This window comes from Pelophylax lessonae, assembly GCF_965119305.1.
Source record: "Pelophylax lessonae genome assembly, chromosome: 4".
In the NCBI taxonomy this organism is placed as follows: domain Eukaryota; kingdom Metazoa; phylum Chordata; class Amphibia; order Anura; family Ranidae; genus Pelophylax; species Pelophylax lessonae.
Genome location: NC_138771.1, coordinates 164,687,662 through 164,710,580, shown reverse-complemented (window position 1 = coordinate 164,710,580; position 22,919 = coordinate 164,687,662). Strand labels below are relative to the sequence as shown.

Sequence of the window (22,919 nt, the reverse complement as noted above, 5' to 3'; positions counted from 1 at the left end):
GTATAACAAGCATGCTTTACTGCATATACAGACCGATTGTACAGTTGTGGGTTTAGTAACACTTTAAACATTTACACAAAAAATGTCAAACATAGACATTTAAAAGTACAGTTCCTTACCCTGTCACCTTGAAAGCCCTTATGACCCTGTAATTCAACATATGTTCATTAAATATATCATCGATACTTTACAGTCATAATTTATGTTTCTAACAGGATAGTCACAATGATTAAATCACAATGAAATATGCAACTTGTAACCATATACAGTATTCAACAAGTAAAAATAGGCTATTAGTTAAAAACATCATGTAAATGCCACCACTGTATCATTATAGAGAAATGCTAAACATATGGTACAGTTTCAAACTTGTGATGTCAGATGAGGACAGGCTTATGCCTCCACAGATCAGCAAAGCACCATCAACAAGTGCTGCATCACCGAGTTACATCAGAAAAAAGGATTTGGGCAAATGGCAAGAAAAAAAATAAAAAAGGTTCAGTGCCATGGAACTGGATTTTAAAGTAAATAGTCTTTTAATTGATTTTCTTTAAAGTTGAATTGCATGCACATAGGAAGAAACAATTAAGTGCAGTTGCTTATCTATTTACAAATAATTAAAGGGTAGCTATAGTCAAAATTTTAAATCATATATTCATTTCTACATTGATATTCAGTTATTTTTAGCTTACTCCTACTAATTTAAATAACCTTGAAGTTTGAAAAATATTTACTTCCCTGAATCCAGTGACACAAATTCACTATGGGAGATAAGGGTGTGGGAATGGCGCTGTCTACTATAGGTGTGTATATGATTAGACAGGAAGGTATATAGAAATATGCACAAAGATCAATGAATAAATAAATAGATATCAATATGGCACAAAAGATAAATAATGATTATAAATACAGCTTTTTTTTCTAAATAACCTTGAAGTTTGAAAAATATTTACTTCCCTGAATGCAGTGATACAACTTCACTATGGGGTTGATTTTCTAAAATTGGAAAGTGAAAAATCTGCTGTGCAAGGTAGCCAATCAACTTCAACCTTCAGCTTGTACAATTAAGCTTTGACAAAATAAAAACCCTGAAAGCTGATTGGTTTCTTTGCAGAGCTGCACCAGATTTTACACTACCTAATCTTAGTAAATAAACCCTTATGCCTTGTGAATATGCACTGCTATATCACATATTTCATAGAGCCTGCTGTCTAAACTGCAGAAGGTTCTGAAGAGGTTGAGTTTCAGGGGCACAGCCAGTATATGAATTAGCACACCTGACATCATCACTGCTTGCAGGCAACAAGGTACAATGGGAAATGTAGTCCTTAAAAATCAAAAGTAAACCAAAGGAAGAGCAGAGGAGAAAGTGTAAGCATGCAAGGTAATCCAGGAAGTTGTGCAAAGAGATGGCCAGCAGACAAGCAGCAATCACAACATAAAATAGTTTTCAAGTAAGCCTTTATTGGATTGTCAGAAATACCTATCATCTGTATTGCTAGTACTATGTTTATGTTATGATTGTGATTTTTTTATTTTTTATTTTACATACAACTAGAAAAAGTACCTAAATCTGTGTTGAAATCAGCTTCCTATCAACCCCTGCACTCAGACTGGGAGAGAGGGAAGGTATTAGGTGCTAAGCAGGTGTGCTGCATGTACATAAAATGACAGGGATCATACTGATAAGATAAGAGAGCAGAATTAATGACTTACTAGTGTGACCCCCCTCCTCTACACCAGAGAAAATAATGTCACTTTCCTGGTGTGCTGTTTGGTAGAGTGGAGGTGTATGAATCACTTATATGTACTGTCAGAATGTTCAGAGTTTAACTTTAAGGAAAACGCATTGGGGTTGATTTACTAAAACTGGAAAGTGCAGAATCTGGTGCAGCTCTGAATGGTATTCAATCAGCTTCTAACTTCAGCTTGTTCTTTTCAGCGTTGACAAAAAAAACCTGGAAGCTGATTGGTTTTTATGCTGCGTTGCACCAGATTTTGCACTCTCTCGTTTTAGTAAATCAACCCCATTGTGTCTATGATAATGAGATCTTTATGATGCATAGGCCGAATGATCTAAAAACAATACAGAGCTTGGCATATCATTTACCATTAGGCCGGGAGGACCCGGGGGACCTGTTCGACCAGGGCGCCCTGGAAGGCCAGGAATACCATCTTGCCCAGGCAAACCCTAAAAAGATATCATATTGTTAAAATATGGTATATGATAAATAAAAAGGAATATCAAACATACATATTGCTGTTGTTGGACAATTTCTACAATTTAATGATGAACAACATTTTCTTAAATGATCACTTGTGGAATATATGTAGATGACTGTAGCCTGTGAATTACAGTTTCTGTGCCTCTATTGAAATCTTCCTTAGCAATATCTTCCACATAAATATCTAAAAGCCAGCCTTATATTCAAGGGAGATTGAGGAATAGGCAAGCAAGACATAATATTAATTCAGAAGTAACATGGAAGTACATGCACATGTTTTTATACATGCCAGTGCTAAGCTAAGTGCTGTTTCAAAGATTCTGCAAGTTTCCATACATTCATGATGTATTTCAGTTTATGCAGTTTATATATCAAATATTCATCAAATAGCAAACCTCTCTTTGGTTCCAACAACCATTTCTGTTAAGGGAACATTTCAAATCTGTTAATTAGCCATTAACACATTTCTCCATCTCATTGCTTGACTGGTAGATCTTTTGCAAATCCCCCCTACTGTGAATGATTTATAGGGAACGTTTACAAATTGTATGCAAGCAAGCTTGAGCAGAACGCTTTGAAAATTTAGCATATATGTGAAAAAACACATTGCAAAACAAGGAATCTAAGGCACTCGTTCCTTAATTAATATGATAAAAGAATATGTGTGAACACAAAAGAAAAAAGATCTATAAAGCTGTCTTGAACTAGACACAAACAATAAAAATATGCAAAGACAATAGTGAGAAAAGGTAAGTCAGGGAAAGCTAAAATAGTTCTGTCAATATGTGTAAAACTGTGATAAAATAAGGCTTAAACTTAGGAAACTTAAAAAGCTTAAAACATTAAGAAACATTAACTATTACCACTGTTGTCAAGTCTACAGTAGACTAAACAATAGGGTTTTAGAATAAACATTGCATGACAGTCTGATACTGCACAACCAAATGATGAAAAGGTTTACCTTTAGTATACATAATGGTAATTAGAAGCAAGATTTTATATTACATTTAAAAAAAAAAAAAAAAAAAAGGCTGTGAGTATAAAGGTGTATTATTGTATAATTGTCAGAGAGGGCAGTGACAATTGTACCTTGAGATGGTATTTTTGTATTTTAGCACCATGTAAATAATCAAAGTAAATTTTAAAATTCTTATTGTGCTTATAATGCAGGTCTCAATCATTATGAACACAAAGGAATGGCATTACAATTTAGTTAAAGGGTAACTTCCACTGAAAATCGCACATAAAGAAAAAATAATATACTGTAGCGTATACCTTTCCTCTTCAATCTGCAGCTCTGTAATTGTCTGTAAAATGCAATGCAGGCTACCTGGAGGTGTTCTGTCCACAGAAAGTGTATAGAATGCCCCCAGAATCATAATTTCCAGCTTATGTGATTGGCTCCCAGAAGTCTGCACTATGATACAAGTCAGATTTCAGGCATCCCCAGCAACAAAAATGTAATTTTTGGTGAGATACTCCCAAAAGGGACAGGTCTAAAGGGATGCAGCTTTCCTCATTAGTGTTCTGCAGGTGCACAGCCAATTGATAATTATGAAACCACTCCCATTAGATTTGCTTTCCCACATGTATACAGACAAACACACAGGGATTTCTTCAGAATAAAAAAAGGTAGGAATGTGCAACAAAGTTTGTTGAAATCCTTGCAATGTACAGAGATCACCCAGAGGGGAATGTTTTTTTGTCAACAAAAGTGGAGTTACTCTTTTAAAAAAATCATATATTTGAGCCAGAATCAATGTGAGCAGGCAGCTTATAATACAGAAAATAATGCACCCCTACTGTAGTTATCAGGATATTCCAAGCCAACTCTAAGCTTCCCGTGCATATAAACCAAATATAACCAGGCTTTATGGTGCAGGGAGTGACCATTAGCACCACATCCCCAAGATATACATGTAATCTGCTAATTCCTTTAATCAGGGGTTGAATTTTTGAGATGCAAAGAAAAAATGTCAGACCATACTGTATGGCAAAATTATATGTAGCACCCTACAGGTAGGTGCTAGGTAAAGTATAGTGGGCCTTGGCTGCCTAACAGCAGGGCCATGATTTCAGCTGGCTGTCATGTCTCCCAGGTGTGTCTGCTGACAGGGGAGTCTCCCCACTGGCTCCATGAGAGGATTCTCATTGGACAGTGGAGGAAACCCAATCAGAGGCACACTCAGGCCTGTATCTACCCCAGAAGGCAGATTCTGCTGCAGAGGATTCTGGAAGTGGGTATAAGTTCTGAAGGAACGCATGACGCAGCGTCTTTGGCGGGAAGCAGAGTCCCAGAAGGGAGAGTCTGGCTGTCTTTCTTCCTGTCAGAGGAAGGGGGTGGTGGGAATCCAAAGAGGATGGAGCTGAGCTGCAGAGGGGATCCAGTGTGCCGAGAACCAGCGGAGAGAGAGAGAGGGATCCAGTTCCAGGAAAGCCTACAAAGGTCGTGAGTACTGTGGACTGCCCCTGGGGGTCTGCCTAGTGTACGAGGGGACCATTCCGGAGAAGGTTCTAGGGATCCAGGAGTCAGCTAACTGTTAAGGGGGATGCCTGGTCAGAGGACCCTGAAATATTAGAGGGGGTACCTAGTCAGAGGACCCTGAAGTATAAGAGGGGGCACCTGTAGTTTGGTCCCTGAAGAGTCAGTGTACAGTGTGAAGTGTACAAAGTTGAGAGTTGCAGCAGCACAAGTAGTGACAAGGAGCCATCTCAGCCAGTGAAGGGTTAGAAGGAGCTGTTCAGTGACTTTTGAGCTATGCTAAGTATCAGGAGTCAAGAGTTCTACAGTCCTGGAACTTCTGAGCTAACAATCCAAGTTACAAGTCGAGGTTTCAGCACTAATTCAGTCAAGCAGCATTTGAAGCGTCAGGAAGCGCTGGTCGGCATTCAGCTGGCACCAAGACAGCGTTGGTGAGCATTTTTTTGTACAAAGTCCCAGTCAAGCCTAGAAGAGCCAGAGGAGTATCCCACTCATTCCCTTCTCCCATCCCCTAAATACAATAAAACAAACCAAAGATCCCGGAATGGTCATTGTCTCAGTTCTCACACCTGGGTTCACAACTTAAATGTGTTGGAAGTGTTACCTGTACTGATGGCAGACCCACCTCAGGCCCCAGGCCTGGAAATGTTGCTACATATACAATTGTACTTTATTGTTTTAACATTAAAAGAAGACAATTTAATTGTAATCGCCATATCACAATTTATATTTCACATGCATCCTAGCATGTAGGTTTTGATAGTTTCTTGTGTGAAACAAATTATAAATAGACCCCCTAAGTGTATTTTTCCTTATAAATTAATTCACCAGAATGGACCTTCCAAATATATACTGCACTTGTCACCGCATACAAATATTGTCTTTGTATGTGTTATTTATATTAGTATAGCAATGTCGGTAATACTATTGCATTCTAAATGTCATACAAAGGGTTTTCATTTGTTCTTACCCGTTCTCCTTTCTCTCCTTTCGAGTTTATGTTAAGGAGATCAAATCCACCAGTCTGTAAACCTGTGAATGTCTAATAAAGATAAAATACTGTATAAAAGAAAGGACATTTTTTTTTGTATTTGCATTATTAACAAAACTGTCTATATTTTTTATGCAATTTAAAAAGAAAGTCAAGATTCATATCAGAAGTCAGTATGAAGATAGAAAAATGAACACCCATTACTTTCAAACAAACAGTCAACTAAAAAAGATTTACTCAAACTGAGTAATCTTTTACAAAGCTGAGTTGGGAGACTCTAGGAACTAAGACATAAAATGTAAAAAAAAATATCTTGCTGCTTATAGAATGTAATTCTGATTTTGATTTAGCCTAACCAGGATAGTGCACACATCAAGAACTATATGACCTGGTATTGTAGTGGTAATGGTATTTAGTGGTAAGCACTAATAAACAGATATCTCTATGGTCAAAAAGGGAAAAGAACAGGAACATTTTCTTGAGACAATTTGCTGTAACTGGTAAAGCGTTCAAGGTTGCTTGTGACCACATTAAAATAGAACTATAGGCTATTTTTTTTCTTTTAATTTGGATAATGCAAGTGGGGGTTATAAACCCTGTCAAAAAATGTAGACATCTGTGGTCCCATTTTTGAGATTTCCCTTCACTTCCTGTCTCATAGCTAAACAGAAAATGGGAGGAAATCTCTGCAAATTAACCGCTTGCCGACCGCCGCACGACTATTTACTGCGGTGGTCAGCCCCTCACAGGCAAAGCGACGTAGGGCTACGTCGCTAGCCTGTGAGGCTCTAGGGAGCGAGCGCGCACTGCCGGAGGCGCGCTCCCGCTCCCGCGCGGTCACGGGCCCCCGCGATCTTCCGTTACACCGGAAGAAAGGCAGGCGGCTAATGTAAACTAAGCCACCTGTCATTCTTCCCTGTGTAAGAATAGAGATCACACGGTTCTACTATGTAGGACCATTGATCTCTGCTCTTACACTAGTAGCCACAGCCAATGACAGTTAGAAACCCACCCCTAGGGACACACTTAACCCCTCCCTCTCCAATAAAGTTAACTCCTTCACTGCCAGTGTCATTTTTACAGTAACAGTGCATATGTATAGCACTGATTACTGCAGTAATGTCACTGGTAACCCCAAAAGTTTTAAAAATGTCAGTCAAGGGTCCGATCTGTCCGCCACAATGTCGCAGTCCCTCAAAAAAAATCGCAGATCGCCGCCATTACTCGTTTAAGAAAAAAACAACAAAAATGACAAAAATCTTTCCCTTAGTTAGTAAACGCAATAACTTTTGCGCAAACCAATCAAAATACGCTTTTTGCGATTTTTTTACCAAACATATGGTAAAAATTGGCCCAAAATGTTAAAAAACTTTGATTTTTACTTTTTTTGGGGGGGGGGGGAATTTCATATTAAAAAATGTGAAAAATATTGTTATTTTTGCAAAATTGACGCTGTTTTTTTGTTTATAGCGCAAAAAGTTAAAATCGCACAGGTGATCAAATACCACCAAAAGAAAGCTCTGTTTGTGGGAAAAAATGGACGTCAAATTCGTTTAGGTACAGCATCGCACGACCGCGCAATTGTCCGTTAAATTCACGCAGTGCCGAATCGCAAAATAGGCTCTGGTCAGGAAGGGGGTAAAATCTTCCGGGGCTTAAATGGTTAAGCACTCCTGACTCCTGTACTCTGTGTATTACAATCCAACCCCTGTCCCCTGAACTTTGTGCATTATACATTCCTTATCCCTGTTCCCAGTAAGCTCCCCACCTCTGACCCTTGCACTCTGTATGTTATGCTTTTCTGACTACTGCACTGTGTGCATTATGCACCCACGATTCACCACTGTGCACTGCTCATGCCAACTTATTATTCTCTTCTGAGTGCCTAAGGCTAAACCCTCTCTCTAGGAAAAATATTATTCATAGCCCTGCTCTTGATGGCAGTAAAACATGAAGTTTGAATAATTTCCATTCTTTTAAGACTAAAGAAAAAAGTGTTGGGTATAGATACACTTTAAGTGGAACATTCACTAAATGTTTCATAATGTGTAACACCCATAAAAAATAAGATGCAACTGTCTATATTTGCTTTCAAACATAGCCATTATTACAGAATATGAACTAATTATGTTAGTGGTGCATAGGGACATCAACGGCACAAAGTAATTCCTAAATGACAAGCGCAGGGCTGTTTGCAAATACTTAGTGTTACTAAGCCCAGGACCCTACACTCACTATATCTGGTCTCCCACAGTACACATACCATGGAAATGCAATCATTTTAGTAAAGATAAACTGCTAAATACCTTTTCTCATCAGTAGTTAGGGCAGTCTTGTGACTTCTATCAGTGTCTGGTTAAAGCTTGCAGGAGTTTTTATTCGCCCCTGACTGTACCATGAGGCTGCAGGATTCCTGATCCTCTGTCTGGACGACAGTGCCGATTGGCCCCGTGCTGATCACATGCACCCTCCCAAAAAAAAAAAAGAACTCTCTAGCACTACACACCAAACTGAGCATGTGCAGCTTGCCCCCAGAGCTCTGTACTAGCAGGAGATGGTTTGGGAACCGTGGAAGAAGGGGGGAGATCAGAGAAGGCAGGATGAAACAGCCTTTTTACACAATGCAGAGGGTTAACCCCTTAGGTTCCACTGTGAGTATGCTTTACTGCATATACAGACTGATTTTACTGTTGTGGGCTTAGTAAACACCCTAAAGGTGTTATAACATGAGGCATGCAGGATGGCATTGCACAGGCTAATGCATGACATATGTCTGTAGTCTAAGAACTGACACTTCCTGTGAATAAACTATATCTCCCAAAATCCCTAGATCTCTCATGCTTGTGTTCTGCAGATAAGTGCTAAATAGTAATTAGTTATGAAACAGACATAAACAGTCAGAGCAATATACAGAGAGATCACCATGCAGTCTTTCATCGCATTAGCACTTCCACAATTGTGAGACAACAGTGAGGAAACGTTGAGGCACTGACTGAACAATGTGTGACACTGAACAAGAAGTTGTCTGTCTCTTTAGTGAATAAAGGCAAGCTAGGTGAATTAAAGCGGAGTTCCACCCATTTTTAATACGTAGGATTACATAGATGTATGTAATCCCCTTTAAAACTTTTACCAATGGAAACTTTTTTTTTGCTAGTAAATACCTTAATTTCTGCTGTATTCAGGCCGTGACCTGCCCCGCCTCCGCCCCGCCTCTTCTCAGTGAGTTGTACTGTATGCATTGTATTCAGGCCGTTCTCTGCCCTGCCTCCGCCCCGCCTCCTCTCAGTGAGCGAGGACTCAAAGCATTATATCCTCACTGAGCTCACTGAGAGGAGGTGGGGCGGAGGCGGGGCAGAGCACGTCCTGAATACAATGCATACAGTACAACTCACTGAGTGGAGGCGGGGTGGAGGCGGGGCAGGTCACGGCCTGAATACACACAGCACAGCTCGGCTCCTGGGTAATACTGCGAGATTTCTGGAATGGAATACATCCCAGCACACACTGCGAATCGCCGAATGACGTCATTGCCGATCGAACCCGGAAGTGAGGAGAGGAGGAATAAAGCAGAAATTAAGGTATTTACTAGCAAAATAAAAAAAAAAGTTTCCATTGGTAAAAGTCGTTTTAAAGGGGATTACATAGATCTAAAGTTACGAAAATGGGTGTAACTCCACTTTAAGACATGGACATACAGTAAGAGAATAGATTGCAGCCACAACATCTGAGTACAACATTGCAGGTGAGGCAAACAAATGACACAGGGAATATACATTTACTAAAACCTAGTATAAACATTAAAAACATTTGAACCTGTACAATGCCTTTAACATGTTCAAATGAACATCAGTTACACAGTATGCAATCAATTTCCTTATTATCAACTGTAGTTAATATTCAATTATACTTAAAGCCAACACTTTTTGTCCCCTGACAAGTTGTTTTTTGTTAACAATCAAAAAAGCAAATACTATTACAGATCAGCACCACTCCAAGTCCGCAGTATCAGTCCCCCAGATTTACACTCTGCATTTCTGCATTTAGGCGCTGACAGAGACAGAGCACATCTCACTCTAAGATACAATATAATACAAGATACTGTAGTATGCAAGTGTTGCCACACACTGTATTCAACTCTGGTGTGAACTGTGAAGTAAATGAAAGACAGGCTTCAGCTTAAATCCCCACACATCAGTCACACCCCTCTGACATGTCTCAACTACACTGGGCTTAATCATAGAGGACCAACCAAAAAAAGCATATAAGCACCCCTGCAAAAAATGACTGCACAGCTAATATAGAAGTTTACTAAAAAAAAGTAAAATATACAATCAATAATCCTAATCCATAAAAGTAATTAAAAGACAAAAGCTATATGATTATCAAAAAGATGTACTAAGACGCAATAGGAATTAACAGGAGAACTCTTCAAATGAGGACCGTTGTCACCAAAACATTGAGAGACCTATCATCCTTTCCTATTCAAGTCACATCTCAAACATTAAAAGTTTTTACTTAACTTTCAGTCCTGTTGACAATAATCAGCAGGACAGATAGAGAGAAATTCACCAGGAATGACCCCAGATAGCATTTCAATCTAACAGAGATTCTAACCCTTGTTTACCTTATAAAACATTTTTTTGATTTTAGATACATTTTAACCACTTTACCGCTGCTCACGTTGAGCCTACTGTGGCAAAGTGGCTGTTGTAGGTCTGACGACGTAGACCTACGTCGGCAGACCCTCCCCCTCCTAGGCGGCGCGCTCCCGCTGTATTCAGTCACAGCGGAAGTCGGGACAGGGGAGGAGCCGCTCTTCCCCGATCGTCGGGGAATCGAGTGTGGAGATCCGCCCGCCTGTGTAAACACAAGCGGGCGGATCTCCGAAGTGACAGGCAGGGTCAGATTGCAGGGTTCAGCATAGCTGAACCCTGGATCTGTCCTTGTGTCACACAGCCACCTCCCCCCACACACGTTAGTAAGCACCAGGCATACATTAACCCCTCCCTCTCCAATAAAATTAACCCCTTCACTGCCAGTGTCATTTTTACAGTAACAGTGCATATTTATAGCACTGATTACTGCAGTAATGTCACTGGTACCCCCAAAAGTGTCAAAAATGTCAGTCAGGGGTCCGATCTGTCCGCCGCAATGTTGTAGTCCCGCAAAAAAAAAATCGCAGATCGCCGCCATTACTCGTTAAAAAAAAAAACCACCAAAAATGACAGAAATCTTTCCCTTAGTTAGTAAACGCAATAACTTTTGCGCAAACCAATCAAAATACGCTTATTGTGATTTTTTTTTTACCAAACATAGGTAGCAGAAAACAAATTGGCCAAAAATTTTAAAAAAATTTGATTTTTACATTTTTTGGGGGGGGAATTTCATATAAAAAAATGTGAAAAATATTGTTATTTTTTCAAAATTTACACTCTTTTTTGGTTTATAGCGCAAAAAGTAAAAATCGCACAGGTGATCAAATACCACCAAAAGAAAGCTCTGTTTGTGGGAAAAAAAGGACATCAATTTCATTTGGGTACGGCGTCGCACGACTGCGCAATTGTCAGTTAAAGTCGCACAGTGCCAAATCGCAAAAAGTGGCCCAGACGTAAGACAGCAAAATCCTCCGATGGTAAAGTGGTTAATAGTAAAAAAAAATCATAATTTTAAAATTAAATTGTAACTTGATAGACAAAACTTGTGTGTGATGACACCTGAACATAGCAACTCTCTTTTAAATTTCTAGAGCAGAATTGCTGTATACTGTGTACTACAGATTGCAGATTGGTTGTTAAGAACAGACCCGGTGTTATTAACAACAACAGAATTGATTGTTATGAATAGACCCCATAGCAGTTATGTGCTCTGATATGGTTATAGGTATGTCCTTGGTCATATAATATAACTATGTTTTATTTTACATAAACATTAAACTCACAGATTGTCCTGTTGGTCCCGTTTCACCCTGCAGAAAGTAAACATAGAAATATAAGGATTTTATAACTGATATAAATGTAAATGACCCATGCAGAATTTATCTCAGAAACGCAAGACCACAGAAAGTTCAATAGTAAAGAACTTTAAGAAAACATTTGCGATGGCATGATAATACAGGAATGTTTTACAATTGTTATAAATGTATACATTTCAACTCATCACAAAGTTCTAGTTGTTTCTTACCTTTTCTCCCTTTTGACCCTGTAAAATCAAAATAATATTATTGTATTACAAGTCAGATGTTAACAAAAATAAACAAGTTATATAAGTTGTACTTTTCAAAGACAATTTATATTTGGCTTCTTCCAATCATTTCTCTAGCTCAGCTTTTTCCAACCTTTTCAACAACGAGGAACCCTTGAAATAACTTTCCAGTTTCAGGGAACCCCTGCTAAAAATTTACAATTTATAATACATTAGTGCGAGGGTCAGTTGGAAGAATGCTCCTTACACTTGTGGTCATTGGGAAGAATTTTCCCCTTACATTTCAAAAATCAATGGTGTCAGTGGGAATTTATCTGAAAGGCAGTATTTGCTCATTGCTCATTGCCCAAGGAACCCATAGCAACCTCTGGAGGAACCTTTTAGTTCCACGGAACCCTGGTTGAGAAAACCCGCTGCTCTAGGTGGTTCAGCTAAATCATGTCACAGATGTTCTAGTCATAGTAAAACAAGGATCTTAGCCTGCACACCTTTGTAAGACAACTCTACCCAACATAACTCAGGAGGAAATAGTGATTATTCCTGCTGGAACAATTACTATTACCTCCTCTTTGGTAAACTGGGGGCTGGAAGAGGCTAGTAGTTGCCACCTTATCTCTCTCCATATTAGTCTGACCTAGATACGTGTGCATCATGTATCCCCAACTGACTACAGTCCAAGGTAAGCCCAAAAATGTGCTGCCCAGTATAAATATTACTTTAGAACACGAAGATGAGCAAGGTCCCACTGGTTCCTCAGGAAGTGTGTCTGGTCCTTCTGGCTCTGGGTTAACATCCTGCAAAAAAAAAAAAAAAAACTGTTAGGTCTCCATAGTTATGTCAGTATACAAGGCATAATGTAACATCGCTCACCTATGTTCTGTTTCACAACTATAAAAAAATTATATTCCTCAAGATCATACACTCGAACCTTATAGCACTTTTTGAAAATGCTATGTATAGAAACCAAAACCAACCAATCTAAATAAATGTTTTGAAGATATAGTAAAGAGAAATCTCAAAATGAACAGGAAGCATAGAAAACAACAGCCATAATAGAATAGAAGAAAAGAAGCTTAGAAATGTCATATGTTTTTGGATTGCTGTAGTGAGGATCTGCAGTACTGCCCACTTTGCATTACAAATGAACTGAGCTAATCTGGTGCATAGAATAGACTAATTAATAATTTCCTGTTGAACCAAAGAGTGACTGTTTATTGCACAGGTAAAATGATATGTCTAAAGCTGGATACACACTATACAACGTTTGATGTTAGATTTCCTTTAGATTTACCTTCAACTATGTAGTACAAGGGCCAGCCTGACTGCATACAAATTGAAAGTGTTTAGATTTGACCTCCTATTATACGTTTTTGGTAAATCTAAAGGAAAAAAATCTAAATACAATTGTATAGTGTGTATGGCCCATTAGGCTACTGTCAGATGAAAAAAAAATAGCCTTCTAAACTTATAAAGGTTCTGTTGCAAATGGTTCATTTCCCAACACTCATTTTTTTTGCTGTAACAGGTGCAAACTTTGAAAATTGTGTCACATTCTGGCTTAGAAATAGACCCAAATAGCCCATTTCTAGTAGAGGTTTGTTGTTATAGTGTCTTTTTTTTCTCTAACATATGATATCCATGATAGTGTCTTACCTCTTCAGCTTGTGTTTTCACTGTTGCTTTGCTCTCAGAACAAATTGTTTCTATCAGCTCTTGTACAATTAGAGGGAAGTCATCAAATGTGTTGACAAAGAATAAGTCATCCAGATTACGGTGCATCATGATACTTCTCAGCTCATCCATGTCTGCAGCACCCACACCCACAGCAATCATGCGGATCCCTAAAAAAAAGTTTCAAACCATATAAACATTTTTTTAAAAACTGATGTGGTGAAAGCTCCCTGTTTTTAAACACTGGTGCTAAATCATTCATATCATTTAGCAAGAAAGATTTGCTAGAATCCAAGGAAGAGCCGTCATGTAGCACTTGCACCCCCTTTTTGGGAATATATTTGTAGCTCCCGCTAGTGTGTGCTAGAAGTGAGAATAGGAAAATAATAATTTAGCTCAGGGCTAAGCCTGAGCTATGGAATCTGGGTCAGGGTTTACTGGAGTTTAGGACTGGGTGACTCACCCTGGCAGCTATCTGGTGCCTCCCCCTGGTCTAGAAAGTTGGAGAATCTTCTAGAATTAGTGGGTGGAGTTTAGGAGGAGCTGCCTTAAATATTTATGGAGCCTCAGCCAATCCTTAGAGGTAGGCTGGCAGGGGCTGAGACCACTCCATAAATAGACATGGGCCATGCCAGCAGGGGCAGTCGGGTAGGAGATGTAGATACAGTGTGGAGGAGGCTTTCTGTGACCCTTGAGGTGAAACCCCTAGTCTTGGGGGGTGTCCTGGAAAGATCCTGCCAAAAACACAATGGGAGGAGGCTCTCCTGGAGGCATGGGAGCAAGAGAGGACAGAGTGAGTAGATCAACACTGTGGGGACTTACAAAGGGGGGGGACTGCTACATATATCCAGTCTCGCTTGAAAACAGCGGTGTGCTTAAGTCTTTAGCCTTTCCCTAGCAATGTCCTGAAAGTCAGCCAGGTGGGCTGGTGAAGAGTCAGTCTGGAGGACTGGTGTGGAGAGTTAGCCTGGAGGGCTAGTGAAAGGGGTATTTGCATCCTGCAGGTGGGTTGGTAGTGCCTGTAGAGGTGATGCTGGGATCAGTGGCCACATAGAAGTTACAAGCTGTTTCACTATATTTGTGCTACAGAAAAAGGGGCTGCGAGTTCCTGCCTGTAATGGGCCGTTGTGAATCTGACTGGGAGCCAGTCAGATAAATCAGAGTAATTCAGCTGGAGCAAGCAAGTAAATGTGCAGGGGGAGCGAAGGTGACTGTATATAGATGTATATAGGAAGATGTACCTGAAGTGGTTGAATTTCTGCTGAAGTCAAGTGGGCATCTCAAAATCTCCCATCCCTACCCAAGTTATTAACTCTCTAATTAAAAAAGTCACAGATTGTTCTCTGACTCTGGGTGCCTGGCTGTGCAGGAGTGGGGGATCCAAGTTTATCAGCAGTCCCTACAGGGGTGTGCTACATTGTAATAAAATAATATATTTACTTATCATTATGCTGCAAATTGCTCTATTTTATGGATACAGTTCAGTTGCTTGCCCTCTAGTTTGTAAAAGGTTTTTCCTTGATGTTGTAATTTTGAAAGGTGAAAAACCAAAACATAGACAGGATGGTAAAAAAACAATAGCAAAACCGCCAATTATGGTATGCCAAGCTTTGATGAGGAATACGCTTTCTCCTGGTTTTGGATGGTTTCAAAAAAATTTTCCTTGCAAAACAGTAACGGAAATCTTTATACAGTAAAACCTTGGTTTACGAGTAACGTGGTTTACGAGCATTTTGAAAGACGAGCAAAGTTTTTTTTTAAATGTTGCCTTGGTTTGTGCGCGCTGTCTTGATATACGAGCAATATCCAAGCAGTAGTTTTAATTTAAAAAAAAGAATGACACTCACAATGTTAAAGTGTTTGTTAACCCACACTGCTATGTTGCTATAATCTTTTTTGTTTCCCACTGCTAGGTGCTCCTGTCACTGTTTTATTAAAAAAATGCTGGCTTTACCCAATTTCAGAGCGCCGATCGGCCATCATGTGACCGGCTGCGTCTCTCCTCTCCCTGCCTGACAGCTTTAGCAGGCAGAGCTGAGATTCCCCCACTGACGTCAGTCAGGAGGGGAGAAGGGGAGGAGGAGAGAGCTGGCCGGTCACATGATTTTTATAAAACACAGTGACAGAAGCACCTAGCATTGGGAAACAAAGAGATTATACAAGATAATAAAAGTTGTTTCAGCATTAGAAGGGGAGGGGGGAGGCACCTGACACAGAAGCAGAAAGCAGGGAGGGGAGGGGGGGGGCAGAGAGGACAGTGTAGGGCTGTGGATGACAGAGACACGTACTCTGACTATGGTGTCAGGGCTCAGAAGCCATGTTATACCGTGGTCAGCATACAGGGGGGAGGGCAGGAACTGGCAGGATTAGCCAGTATTTGGAGGAAGAAAAATGCTGACTATGACCCTAAGCACACTATCCCTACAGTCAAGCATGGAGGTGGAAGCATGATGCTTTGGGGATGTTTATCTGCTAAAGGTACAGGATGACTATGCCACATTGAGGGGCCAATGGACGGGGCCATGTATTGTAAAGTCTTGGATGAGAACATTCTTCCCTCAGCCAGAACACTGAAGATGGGTTGTGAATGGGTCTTCCAGCATTACAATGACTCAAAACAAACCGTCAAGGCCACAAAGGAGTGGCTCAAGAAGAAGCACATTAAGGTCAGCGAGTGGCCGAGCCAGGCTCCAAACCTTAATCCTATAGAAAATGTATGGAGGGAGCTGAAACATCGAGTTGTCAAGACCTAGCCAAGAAACCTTGAGCATTTAGAGAATATCTGTTAAGAAGAGTGGACCAAAATCCCTCCTGAGCATGGGCATCCGCAAGGGGGAGCAGGGAGGGGCAAGTGCTCCCCCCTGGAAATTTCCTGGCCTACTTTAAGAGGGGACTCTATGGGGACCCTGCTCTAAAGGGGGAATCTATGGGGGACCCTGGCCTGGCCTGTTCTAAAGGAGGATCTATGGGGACCCTGCTCTAAAGAGAATCAATGGGGGACCCTGGCCTGGCCTGCTCTAAAGGAGGATCTCTGTGGACCTGGCCTGCTCTAAAGGGGATCTATGGGGATCTTGGCCTGCTCTAAAGGGGGTCATATTGGCTAAACATATATATATATATATATATATATATATATATATATATATATATATTCAGAAGTTTGGTGAGCAGCACAACAGCAGTGGTTTGTTGAAGTCGTGTGCAAAGCAATCAAGCCATCCCACAGGCTGTATATATAAGAGAACAAGTCCACAGGGATTGCTGCACAAATATTCTTTCTTTATTGGAAAAATATCCAAAGTACATGCCAGTACAATATCATAGTATTTCAATAGTAACGTTTCGGACTCCAAAGTTAACGTCCTTCCTCATACAGATATACATCTAGATGTATGTCTATGTGATTGCGGATGTTAGCGGATGACACAGCTGACATCCGATTTTGCGTCCTTTCCGTTTTTTTAAACGGAAGAAAAATAGAGTTCTGTTCCGTTCCAAAAAACAGAACAGAACTGAAAGGACGCTTGTCATCAGCTGACATCCGCAATCCCATTGACATGAATTATGTCCGTATATCACCCGCAAACGGATGGGGTGATATACGGACATATGGAACGCCTGTGTGAAAGGGGCCTAAGTGGGCAAACTTACAAAATCTGCAAGGGATCGAAAAAAAATTTTCCCCACTGTACGTAATGTATGCGTGTCTATCTATTATAATGGATACAATACCTAAAGCATGAGCCACTCTGGATGGCTGCATAACATTGTCTTGTGATCGTCCGTCAGTTATCAACAACATCAAGTGAGGAGAAGATGTCCTCATTCCTTTAGACACCTGGAAGAGCTCCTTTAGAACATGCCCAATACCTCGTCCTGAATGACAGAGATGTACAATATTTACATTTCTTTAAACAATACTTATGACACAGACAGGTCCAGACATTAATTTTTTTCGCAGAGGTAACTACATTGTTTTTGTAGCATAATTGGTAACACTAGTATTGTATTTCTTTTGTCTCCATTACAGCACATGCCTCTCACCTGTCTTGGTATTTCCTCCAAAATACTGCATGCTTCGTATGGCCTTCAAAATAGAATTTCTGTCCTTGTTTTCATTCAAATGAAATTCTGTTCTTGGTTCTTCACTGTATTGAACAATAGCAATCTAATAAACAATAGATAATATTGTTTACAAGTTAAAATCAGTATGTTTTGCTAAAAAAAACTACTTAGAACCCTCAAACATTTTATATATATATATATATATATATATATATATATATGCAATATTTTTTGTCATGTGGTATTTCTGCAGCGTTCTTTCAAACGCATTTAAAAAAAAACAAAAACATTTCATTGAATTAAAAAAAATGAAACAGTAAAGTTAGCCCACTTTTATTTGTACATTGTGAATGATGATGTCACACAGAGTAAATAGATACCTAACATGTTACGGTTTAAAATTGTGCACACTCGTGGAATGGTGACAAACTACAGTACTTGAAAATCTCCATAGGTGACACATAAAATTTTTTTAACGGTTACCATTTTAGAATTCCAGAGAAGACCTTTTTCTAGAATTATTGCTCTCACTTTGGTGATCATGGCAATACCTCACATGCATGGTTAGAACACCATTTTCATTTGCGACATTTGCGACTTATGTATGCGTTTTCTTTTGTGCGCAAGCTCACGTCGATGGTGGCGCTTTAAAAAAATTTTTTCCTATTTATTTTATTACATTTTTTTTTAAGCACTGGTTTTAAAAATAAAAATCTGATCACTTTTATTGCTGTCACAAGGATTGTAAACATCCCTTGTGACAGTAATAGGCAGTGACAGGTACTCTTTATGGAGGGATCGGGGGTCTAAAAGACCCCAGACCCCTCGACTGCACTTCACAGTATTCAAAATGCCGTTAGTAGCCGAGTAAACTGGAGGTGACGTTGTGACGTTGATTCCCGGTTACTACATCAGAGACCCGATCAAAGCCAAATTCAGCTTTGTTCGGGACTACAACCAGCCGGCGGATGTGCCGGCTGGTTGCCCGGGTTTCCCAGTGAGACGGGAGACCTGGGCAGAGCCGCGGAAGGCTGCGGGAGGGGGGGGAGCACCCCCTCCCGCTCGCTGGGATAACGGCCAAGCAACTGTTATCTCCTAAAAGCCGACCGCCAGCTCTAAAAAATGGTACTGGGTTGATGCTTGCAGCTGCAGGCATCCTTCCGGTACAACCACTTCTGCAAGTGGATGTACAGGTATGTTGGTTGGTGGGAATTTGGAAAGTTAGTAAAATATGCAAGAAGAGATTGTAATATGATCGCTCTTATAAATAAGTCATAACAATTCATTAAATTAAAGGTGGAAGGCAAGTCGAAACTTTACTAAGCTTATATCTACTCCCACCCCCGTTCTACACCTGATCTATCTATCTTGTAAAAAAAAAAAAAAGACTATACTTACCTATTCTGAAGTTGCTCTGGTCATGTCACATGACTGGCTTCAGGTTAGAGGAGGAACAGCCAACAATGGATGCCACATAGTAAGCCTATGGGTGACATCATTGCCCAGGCTCTGCAGCCGTTGTTGGAGAGATTATGTGACCGGAACGGAGCGACTTCAGAATAGGTAAGCATAGCCATCTTTTCTTTTACAGGGTAGATAGAATAGGCTTAGAATGAGGGTGGGAGTAGATTTAAGTTTAGTTAGGTTTTGGCTTGCCTTCTATCCTAAATCCATCAGAAAACATTTTTTTCACAAACACATTAAGCATGCGTTTTCCCTGTATTTTGCTAATATGTTTTAAAAAATAAATATACTGTATTTATATAATTAATTCATATATTTCATAAAAGCACATATTTGTAATGCTCAAGGCTGCACGTCTCTTTAATCACACCTTTGAATATACACTATGGGGTTGATTTACTAAAGGCAAAAAGGCTGTTCACGCTAAGGGAAGTTGCACTTTGCAAGGGAATTTACCCCAGAGCTTAATGAATGGGATGAAGATCTGCTAAATCATCCAGTCGGGTGCATGACATTTTTTTTTCCTGGCACATTATTGGGTATTCTTTGCAAAGTGAAATTTTGCCTTATTTACCAAGCTCTTGGAATAATTTCCTTGCAAAGTGAACAGCCTATATTCCTTTAGTAAATTAAAGGAGTTGTAAAGTCAGGAGGTTTTTTATCTTAATGCATTCTATGCATAAAGATAAAAAGATGTTCTGTGAGCAGCAGCCTCACCAGCCCCCCCCCTAATACTTTCCTGAGCCCCATCTCTGTGCAGCGATGCCCATGAGTCCCTCGGCTGTCCGAGATTCTCTCTCCTGATTGGCTGAGACACAGCCGTGGCCCCAATGGCTTGCGCGGCTGTCAATCAAAGTTGGTTAGCCAATCAGGAGAGAGAGGGTGCAGCTGTGGGGGCACTTGACAGTAGGTAGGGGCCAGGAGCAGCAAGGAGGGACCTGAGATGTGGAGGATCCAGGCTGTTCTGTGCAAAACCAACTGCACAGAGGAGGTAAGTGTAACATGCTTGTTATTTAAAAAAAAAATAGACTTTACAATCACTTTGACCCCCATATGCCACTTTTTTGGACACTTTTCCATAACCATATGAGGTTGTTGGACATTCCGTTCCTAAACTTTGGGCATTGTGGCTACTGCCTCTGCTCCCCATGGGAAGGCTTTCCACAAGATTTTAAATTGTGTCTGTGGGACTTTGTGCTCATTCAACAAATAGAATATTAAAGGGGTCAAGTGGTAGACTCACATGTACTTGTGTCCCTCTGCATCAGCAGCTTCATGATATCACTCTATTGCATGTGTTAAAGAAGCAGATAGTGAAAGCAAACATTGTATTAAAACACATACATGTACTGTAACTCTAATCCTACCTGCGTTCCTTGGGGTCCGATCTTAGGAAAATATGAAACTATTCTATACAAGAAGTCTTTGACTTTGTTAAAATTGCTTGGTCCAATGCTGGAAGACTCATCCACAAGAAATACTATGTCAGCTTTCAGCTTTGCACAAACTAAAGAAAAATAACATATTTGGGTTTATATAGTTCCCATAATTCTAGCATATTCAAGCTTATATTCAGCCTATATCTGAAAACAAACATAAAACACTTGTTCTGCTGTACACTATCAAGAGTTTTATATTATATATTGTTTTATATTATTAAGCATAAGATTTTTGTGAAAGTACATTTTGTGCTATACTATTCAATAATGATGCTATAATGTTGTAATGTACAATATAAGAATCTGCTGAACATTCGAAAACTGAAATTCAAACGTACCTCATTTAATCCAAAACTTTATTTCATATATTTCATATTAATGCCTAACTCTAGCCCTTTTTTAAAATTCTTGAATATCATAGTAAAACGTAAAACATTTTTCCAGTTTTCTTTTATTTCTGTTTGTGATCCCAATGGAAAAATTGTCCTTTATTTCTTATCTTTGTGACACCCATATATGAAATGGGGGGGGGGGGAGCATATCCCCACAAGACAAGAGAGCACAGACTGTTATATAAACATTGTCAGATGTTCTACTCTTCCCCCACACTACTTAGAATGTTTTTTTTTTGTGTTTGTCCATGTTCTCCATGGAGAGATATTCCTATCACTTTCTATCCTGACAGAAAATGTGACCCCAATAGGGATACAGGCAGAACAAAAAATCTAAAAGAGGTTCTAACCCTTTCACTTCTTTATTCAAAACTAAATATAAAGTTTTGGTTAAAGTTGGGCTTTAGTAAAAAATACAATTACATTTTTCATTCATCGTTACTCCATTTTTGCTATTGTGAATTTCTTCAATTTTCCATGGCTCAACTTTTACATAAAACAAACCCATACATTTATTCTTGAGTCTGACTTTTTCATTAACCATATACAAACAACAATCAGTTGTAAACAGTTGTAAACTGTTATGAGCTTGGGGTATAAAAAAAATATACAAAAGTATTTACTTGGCTCAGAAATAAAAGCTGTTGTTCCTCTAGCAGCAGAGCTGGTAAATTTGGCTGTCTCTGGTGGTTGACTTGGCCGTGGATACACAATAGGTCTCACTGTTGTTGTCCTTTCATTTGTTGTAGTCAACCTAGGTCCATGAACAGTAGGAGAAGGAACAGGTTTTCTCACTGGTCCGTCTGTAAGAACGGAAGAGAAATGGAATAATTTTTATTTTTTAGGGCAAACTGCAAACAAGACATTGCAAATACCATTTCAGACTTAATTTCTGTATTTTTCATTTTCCTGGATTATGCTAGATGTTTTACACAGTCTATCCCAGATCTCCATTTGAATGTCTGTCTTTCGATACACACCCTCATTTCTCCACTAGTTGAGTTTGTTTAATATAATATAAAAGATAAACTGGATTTTTTTTATGAAGACCAGGTGCAGAAGTGGTAGTGGTGATGTTTTTTCAAGTCAATGGTCTTACGAACACAGTGGCAGCTGGCTTATTCTTTGCATAATGCTGTCCTGATGTTACTTGCTGCTCTCACAGACTGGAAAATTTCAGTTTCAGGGATGAGCAACATTAGGAGCTTTAATTTCCCTGTAATTTTTGCAAGGATCTTGAGATTTTAAAAAAAAGTCACTATTTTGGTGAAGTGCACTGGAGCCAAAGGTGAAGGAAAAATTAGAGTCATTTTCAGTGGATTTTAGGGGTGGAATGGGCATTAAATGGCTACTGAGGGTTATAGAAGTTCCTATCTATCTATCCTTGTGTCAAAAGTGCTCTTCACTGGCCTATAAAGTTTAATGTCTTTCACAGATGGAAATAAATAGACAGTGAAAAAAGTAGAAAATAAGGGAAAGCGCAAATAGTAGAATATTTAGGAAAAAAAAAATCACTAATAGGGGAATATTTACAAAGCAGTGAATGGGACAATTATTAACAATATTCTCTTCAGGTGAATCCTCCCAGTGTATGAGTTCTACATTACAGAAAATGGTTAAATACCTGTAGATGTTTAAAGCAGTGTTTGGTAAACTAAATTACCCTAATTACAACACCCACCTCCACCCTCTTGTAATAACAGTCTCAAAATATTGAAAAAATAAGAATATAATTTTTTACAAGCAACTTTTACCTAGACAGGGTATTTGGCCAAACTGAGAGCTTCGGCTGAGAGCAGAATCTGTAATTTTGCACCCAAGTTTGTTCAGCTTAAATTACTCTGCTGTTTCTCAATACCAGTTACCAGTTCAATCATTTTTTGATATTTTCAAAAATGTCTACCACTTACAACTATTACACAGATATAGCTTATCCAGTAATGTCTGTCTAAGAGATATTTGAGCAAGAAAAAAAATACCTACAGT

At 39.4% G+C, this 22,919-nt stretch overlaps 1 protein-coding gene across 1 annotated transcript in view; it reads right to left on the bottom strand.

The window, feature by feature from the left end:
- The window catches only part of LOC309552573 (uncharacterized protein), a gene marked incomplete at both ends in the record, with an annotated part of 487,483 nt that overhangs the window by 384,565 nt on the left and 79,999 nt on the right, over positions 1 to 22,919 (bottom strand). The window contains 11 exons of the mRNA XM_082253522.1: positions 120 to 146; positions 2,111 to 2,191; positions 5,678 to 5,749; positions 11,640 to 11,666; positions 11,882 to 11,899; positions 12,619 to 12,696; positions 13,556 to 13,743; positions 17,306 to 17,449; positions 17,618 to 17,741; positions 20,470 to 20,609; positions 21,557 to 21,736. Coding sequence (XP_082109648.1) covers positions 120 to 146; positions 2,111 to 2,191; positions 5,678 to 5,749; positions 11,640 to 11,666; positions 11,882 to 11,899; positions 12,619 to 12,696; positions 13,556 to 13,743; positions 17,306 to 17,449; positions 17,618 to 17,741; positions 20,470 to 20,609; positions 21,557 to 21,736 — 1,079 coding nt within the window. The remainder of the gene's footprint in view (positions 1 to 119; positions 147 to 2,110; positions 2,192 to 5,677; positions 5,750 to 11,639; positions 11,667 to 11,881; positions 11,900 to 12,618; positions 12,697 to 13,555; positions 13,744 to 17,305; positions 17,450 to 17,617; positions 17,742 to 20,469; positions 20,610 to 21,556; positions 21,737 to 22,919) is intronic.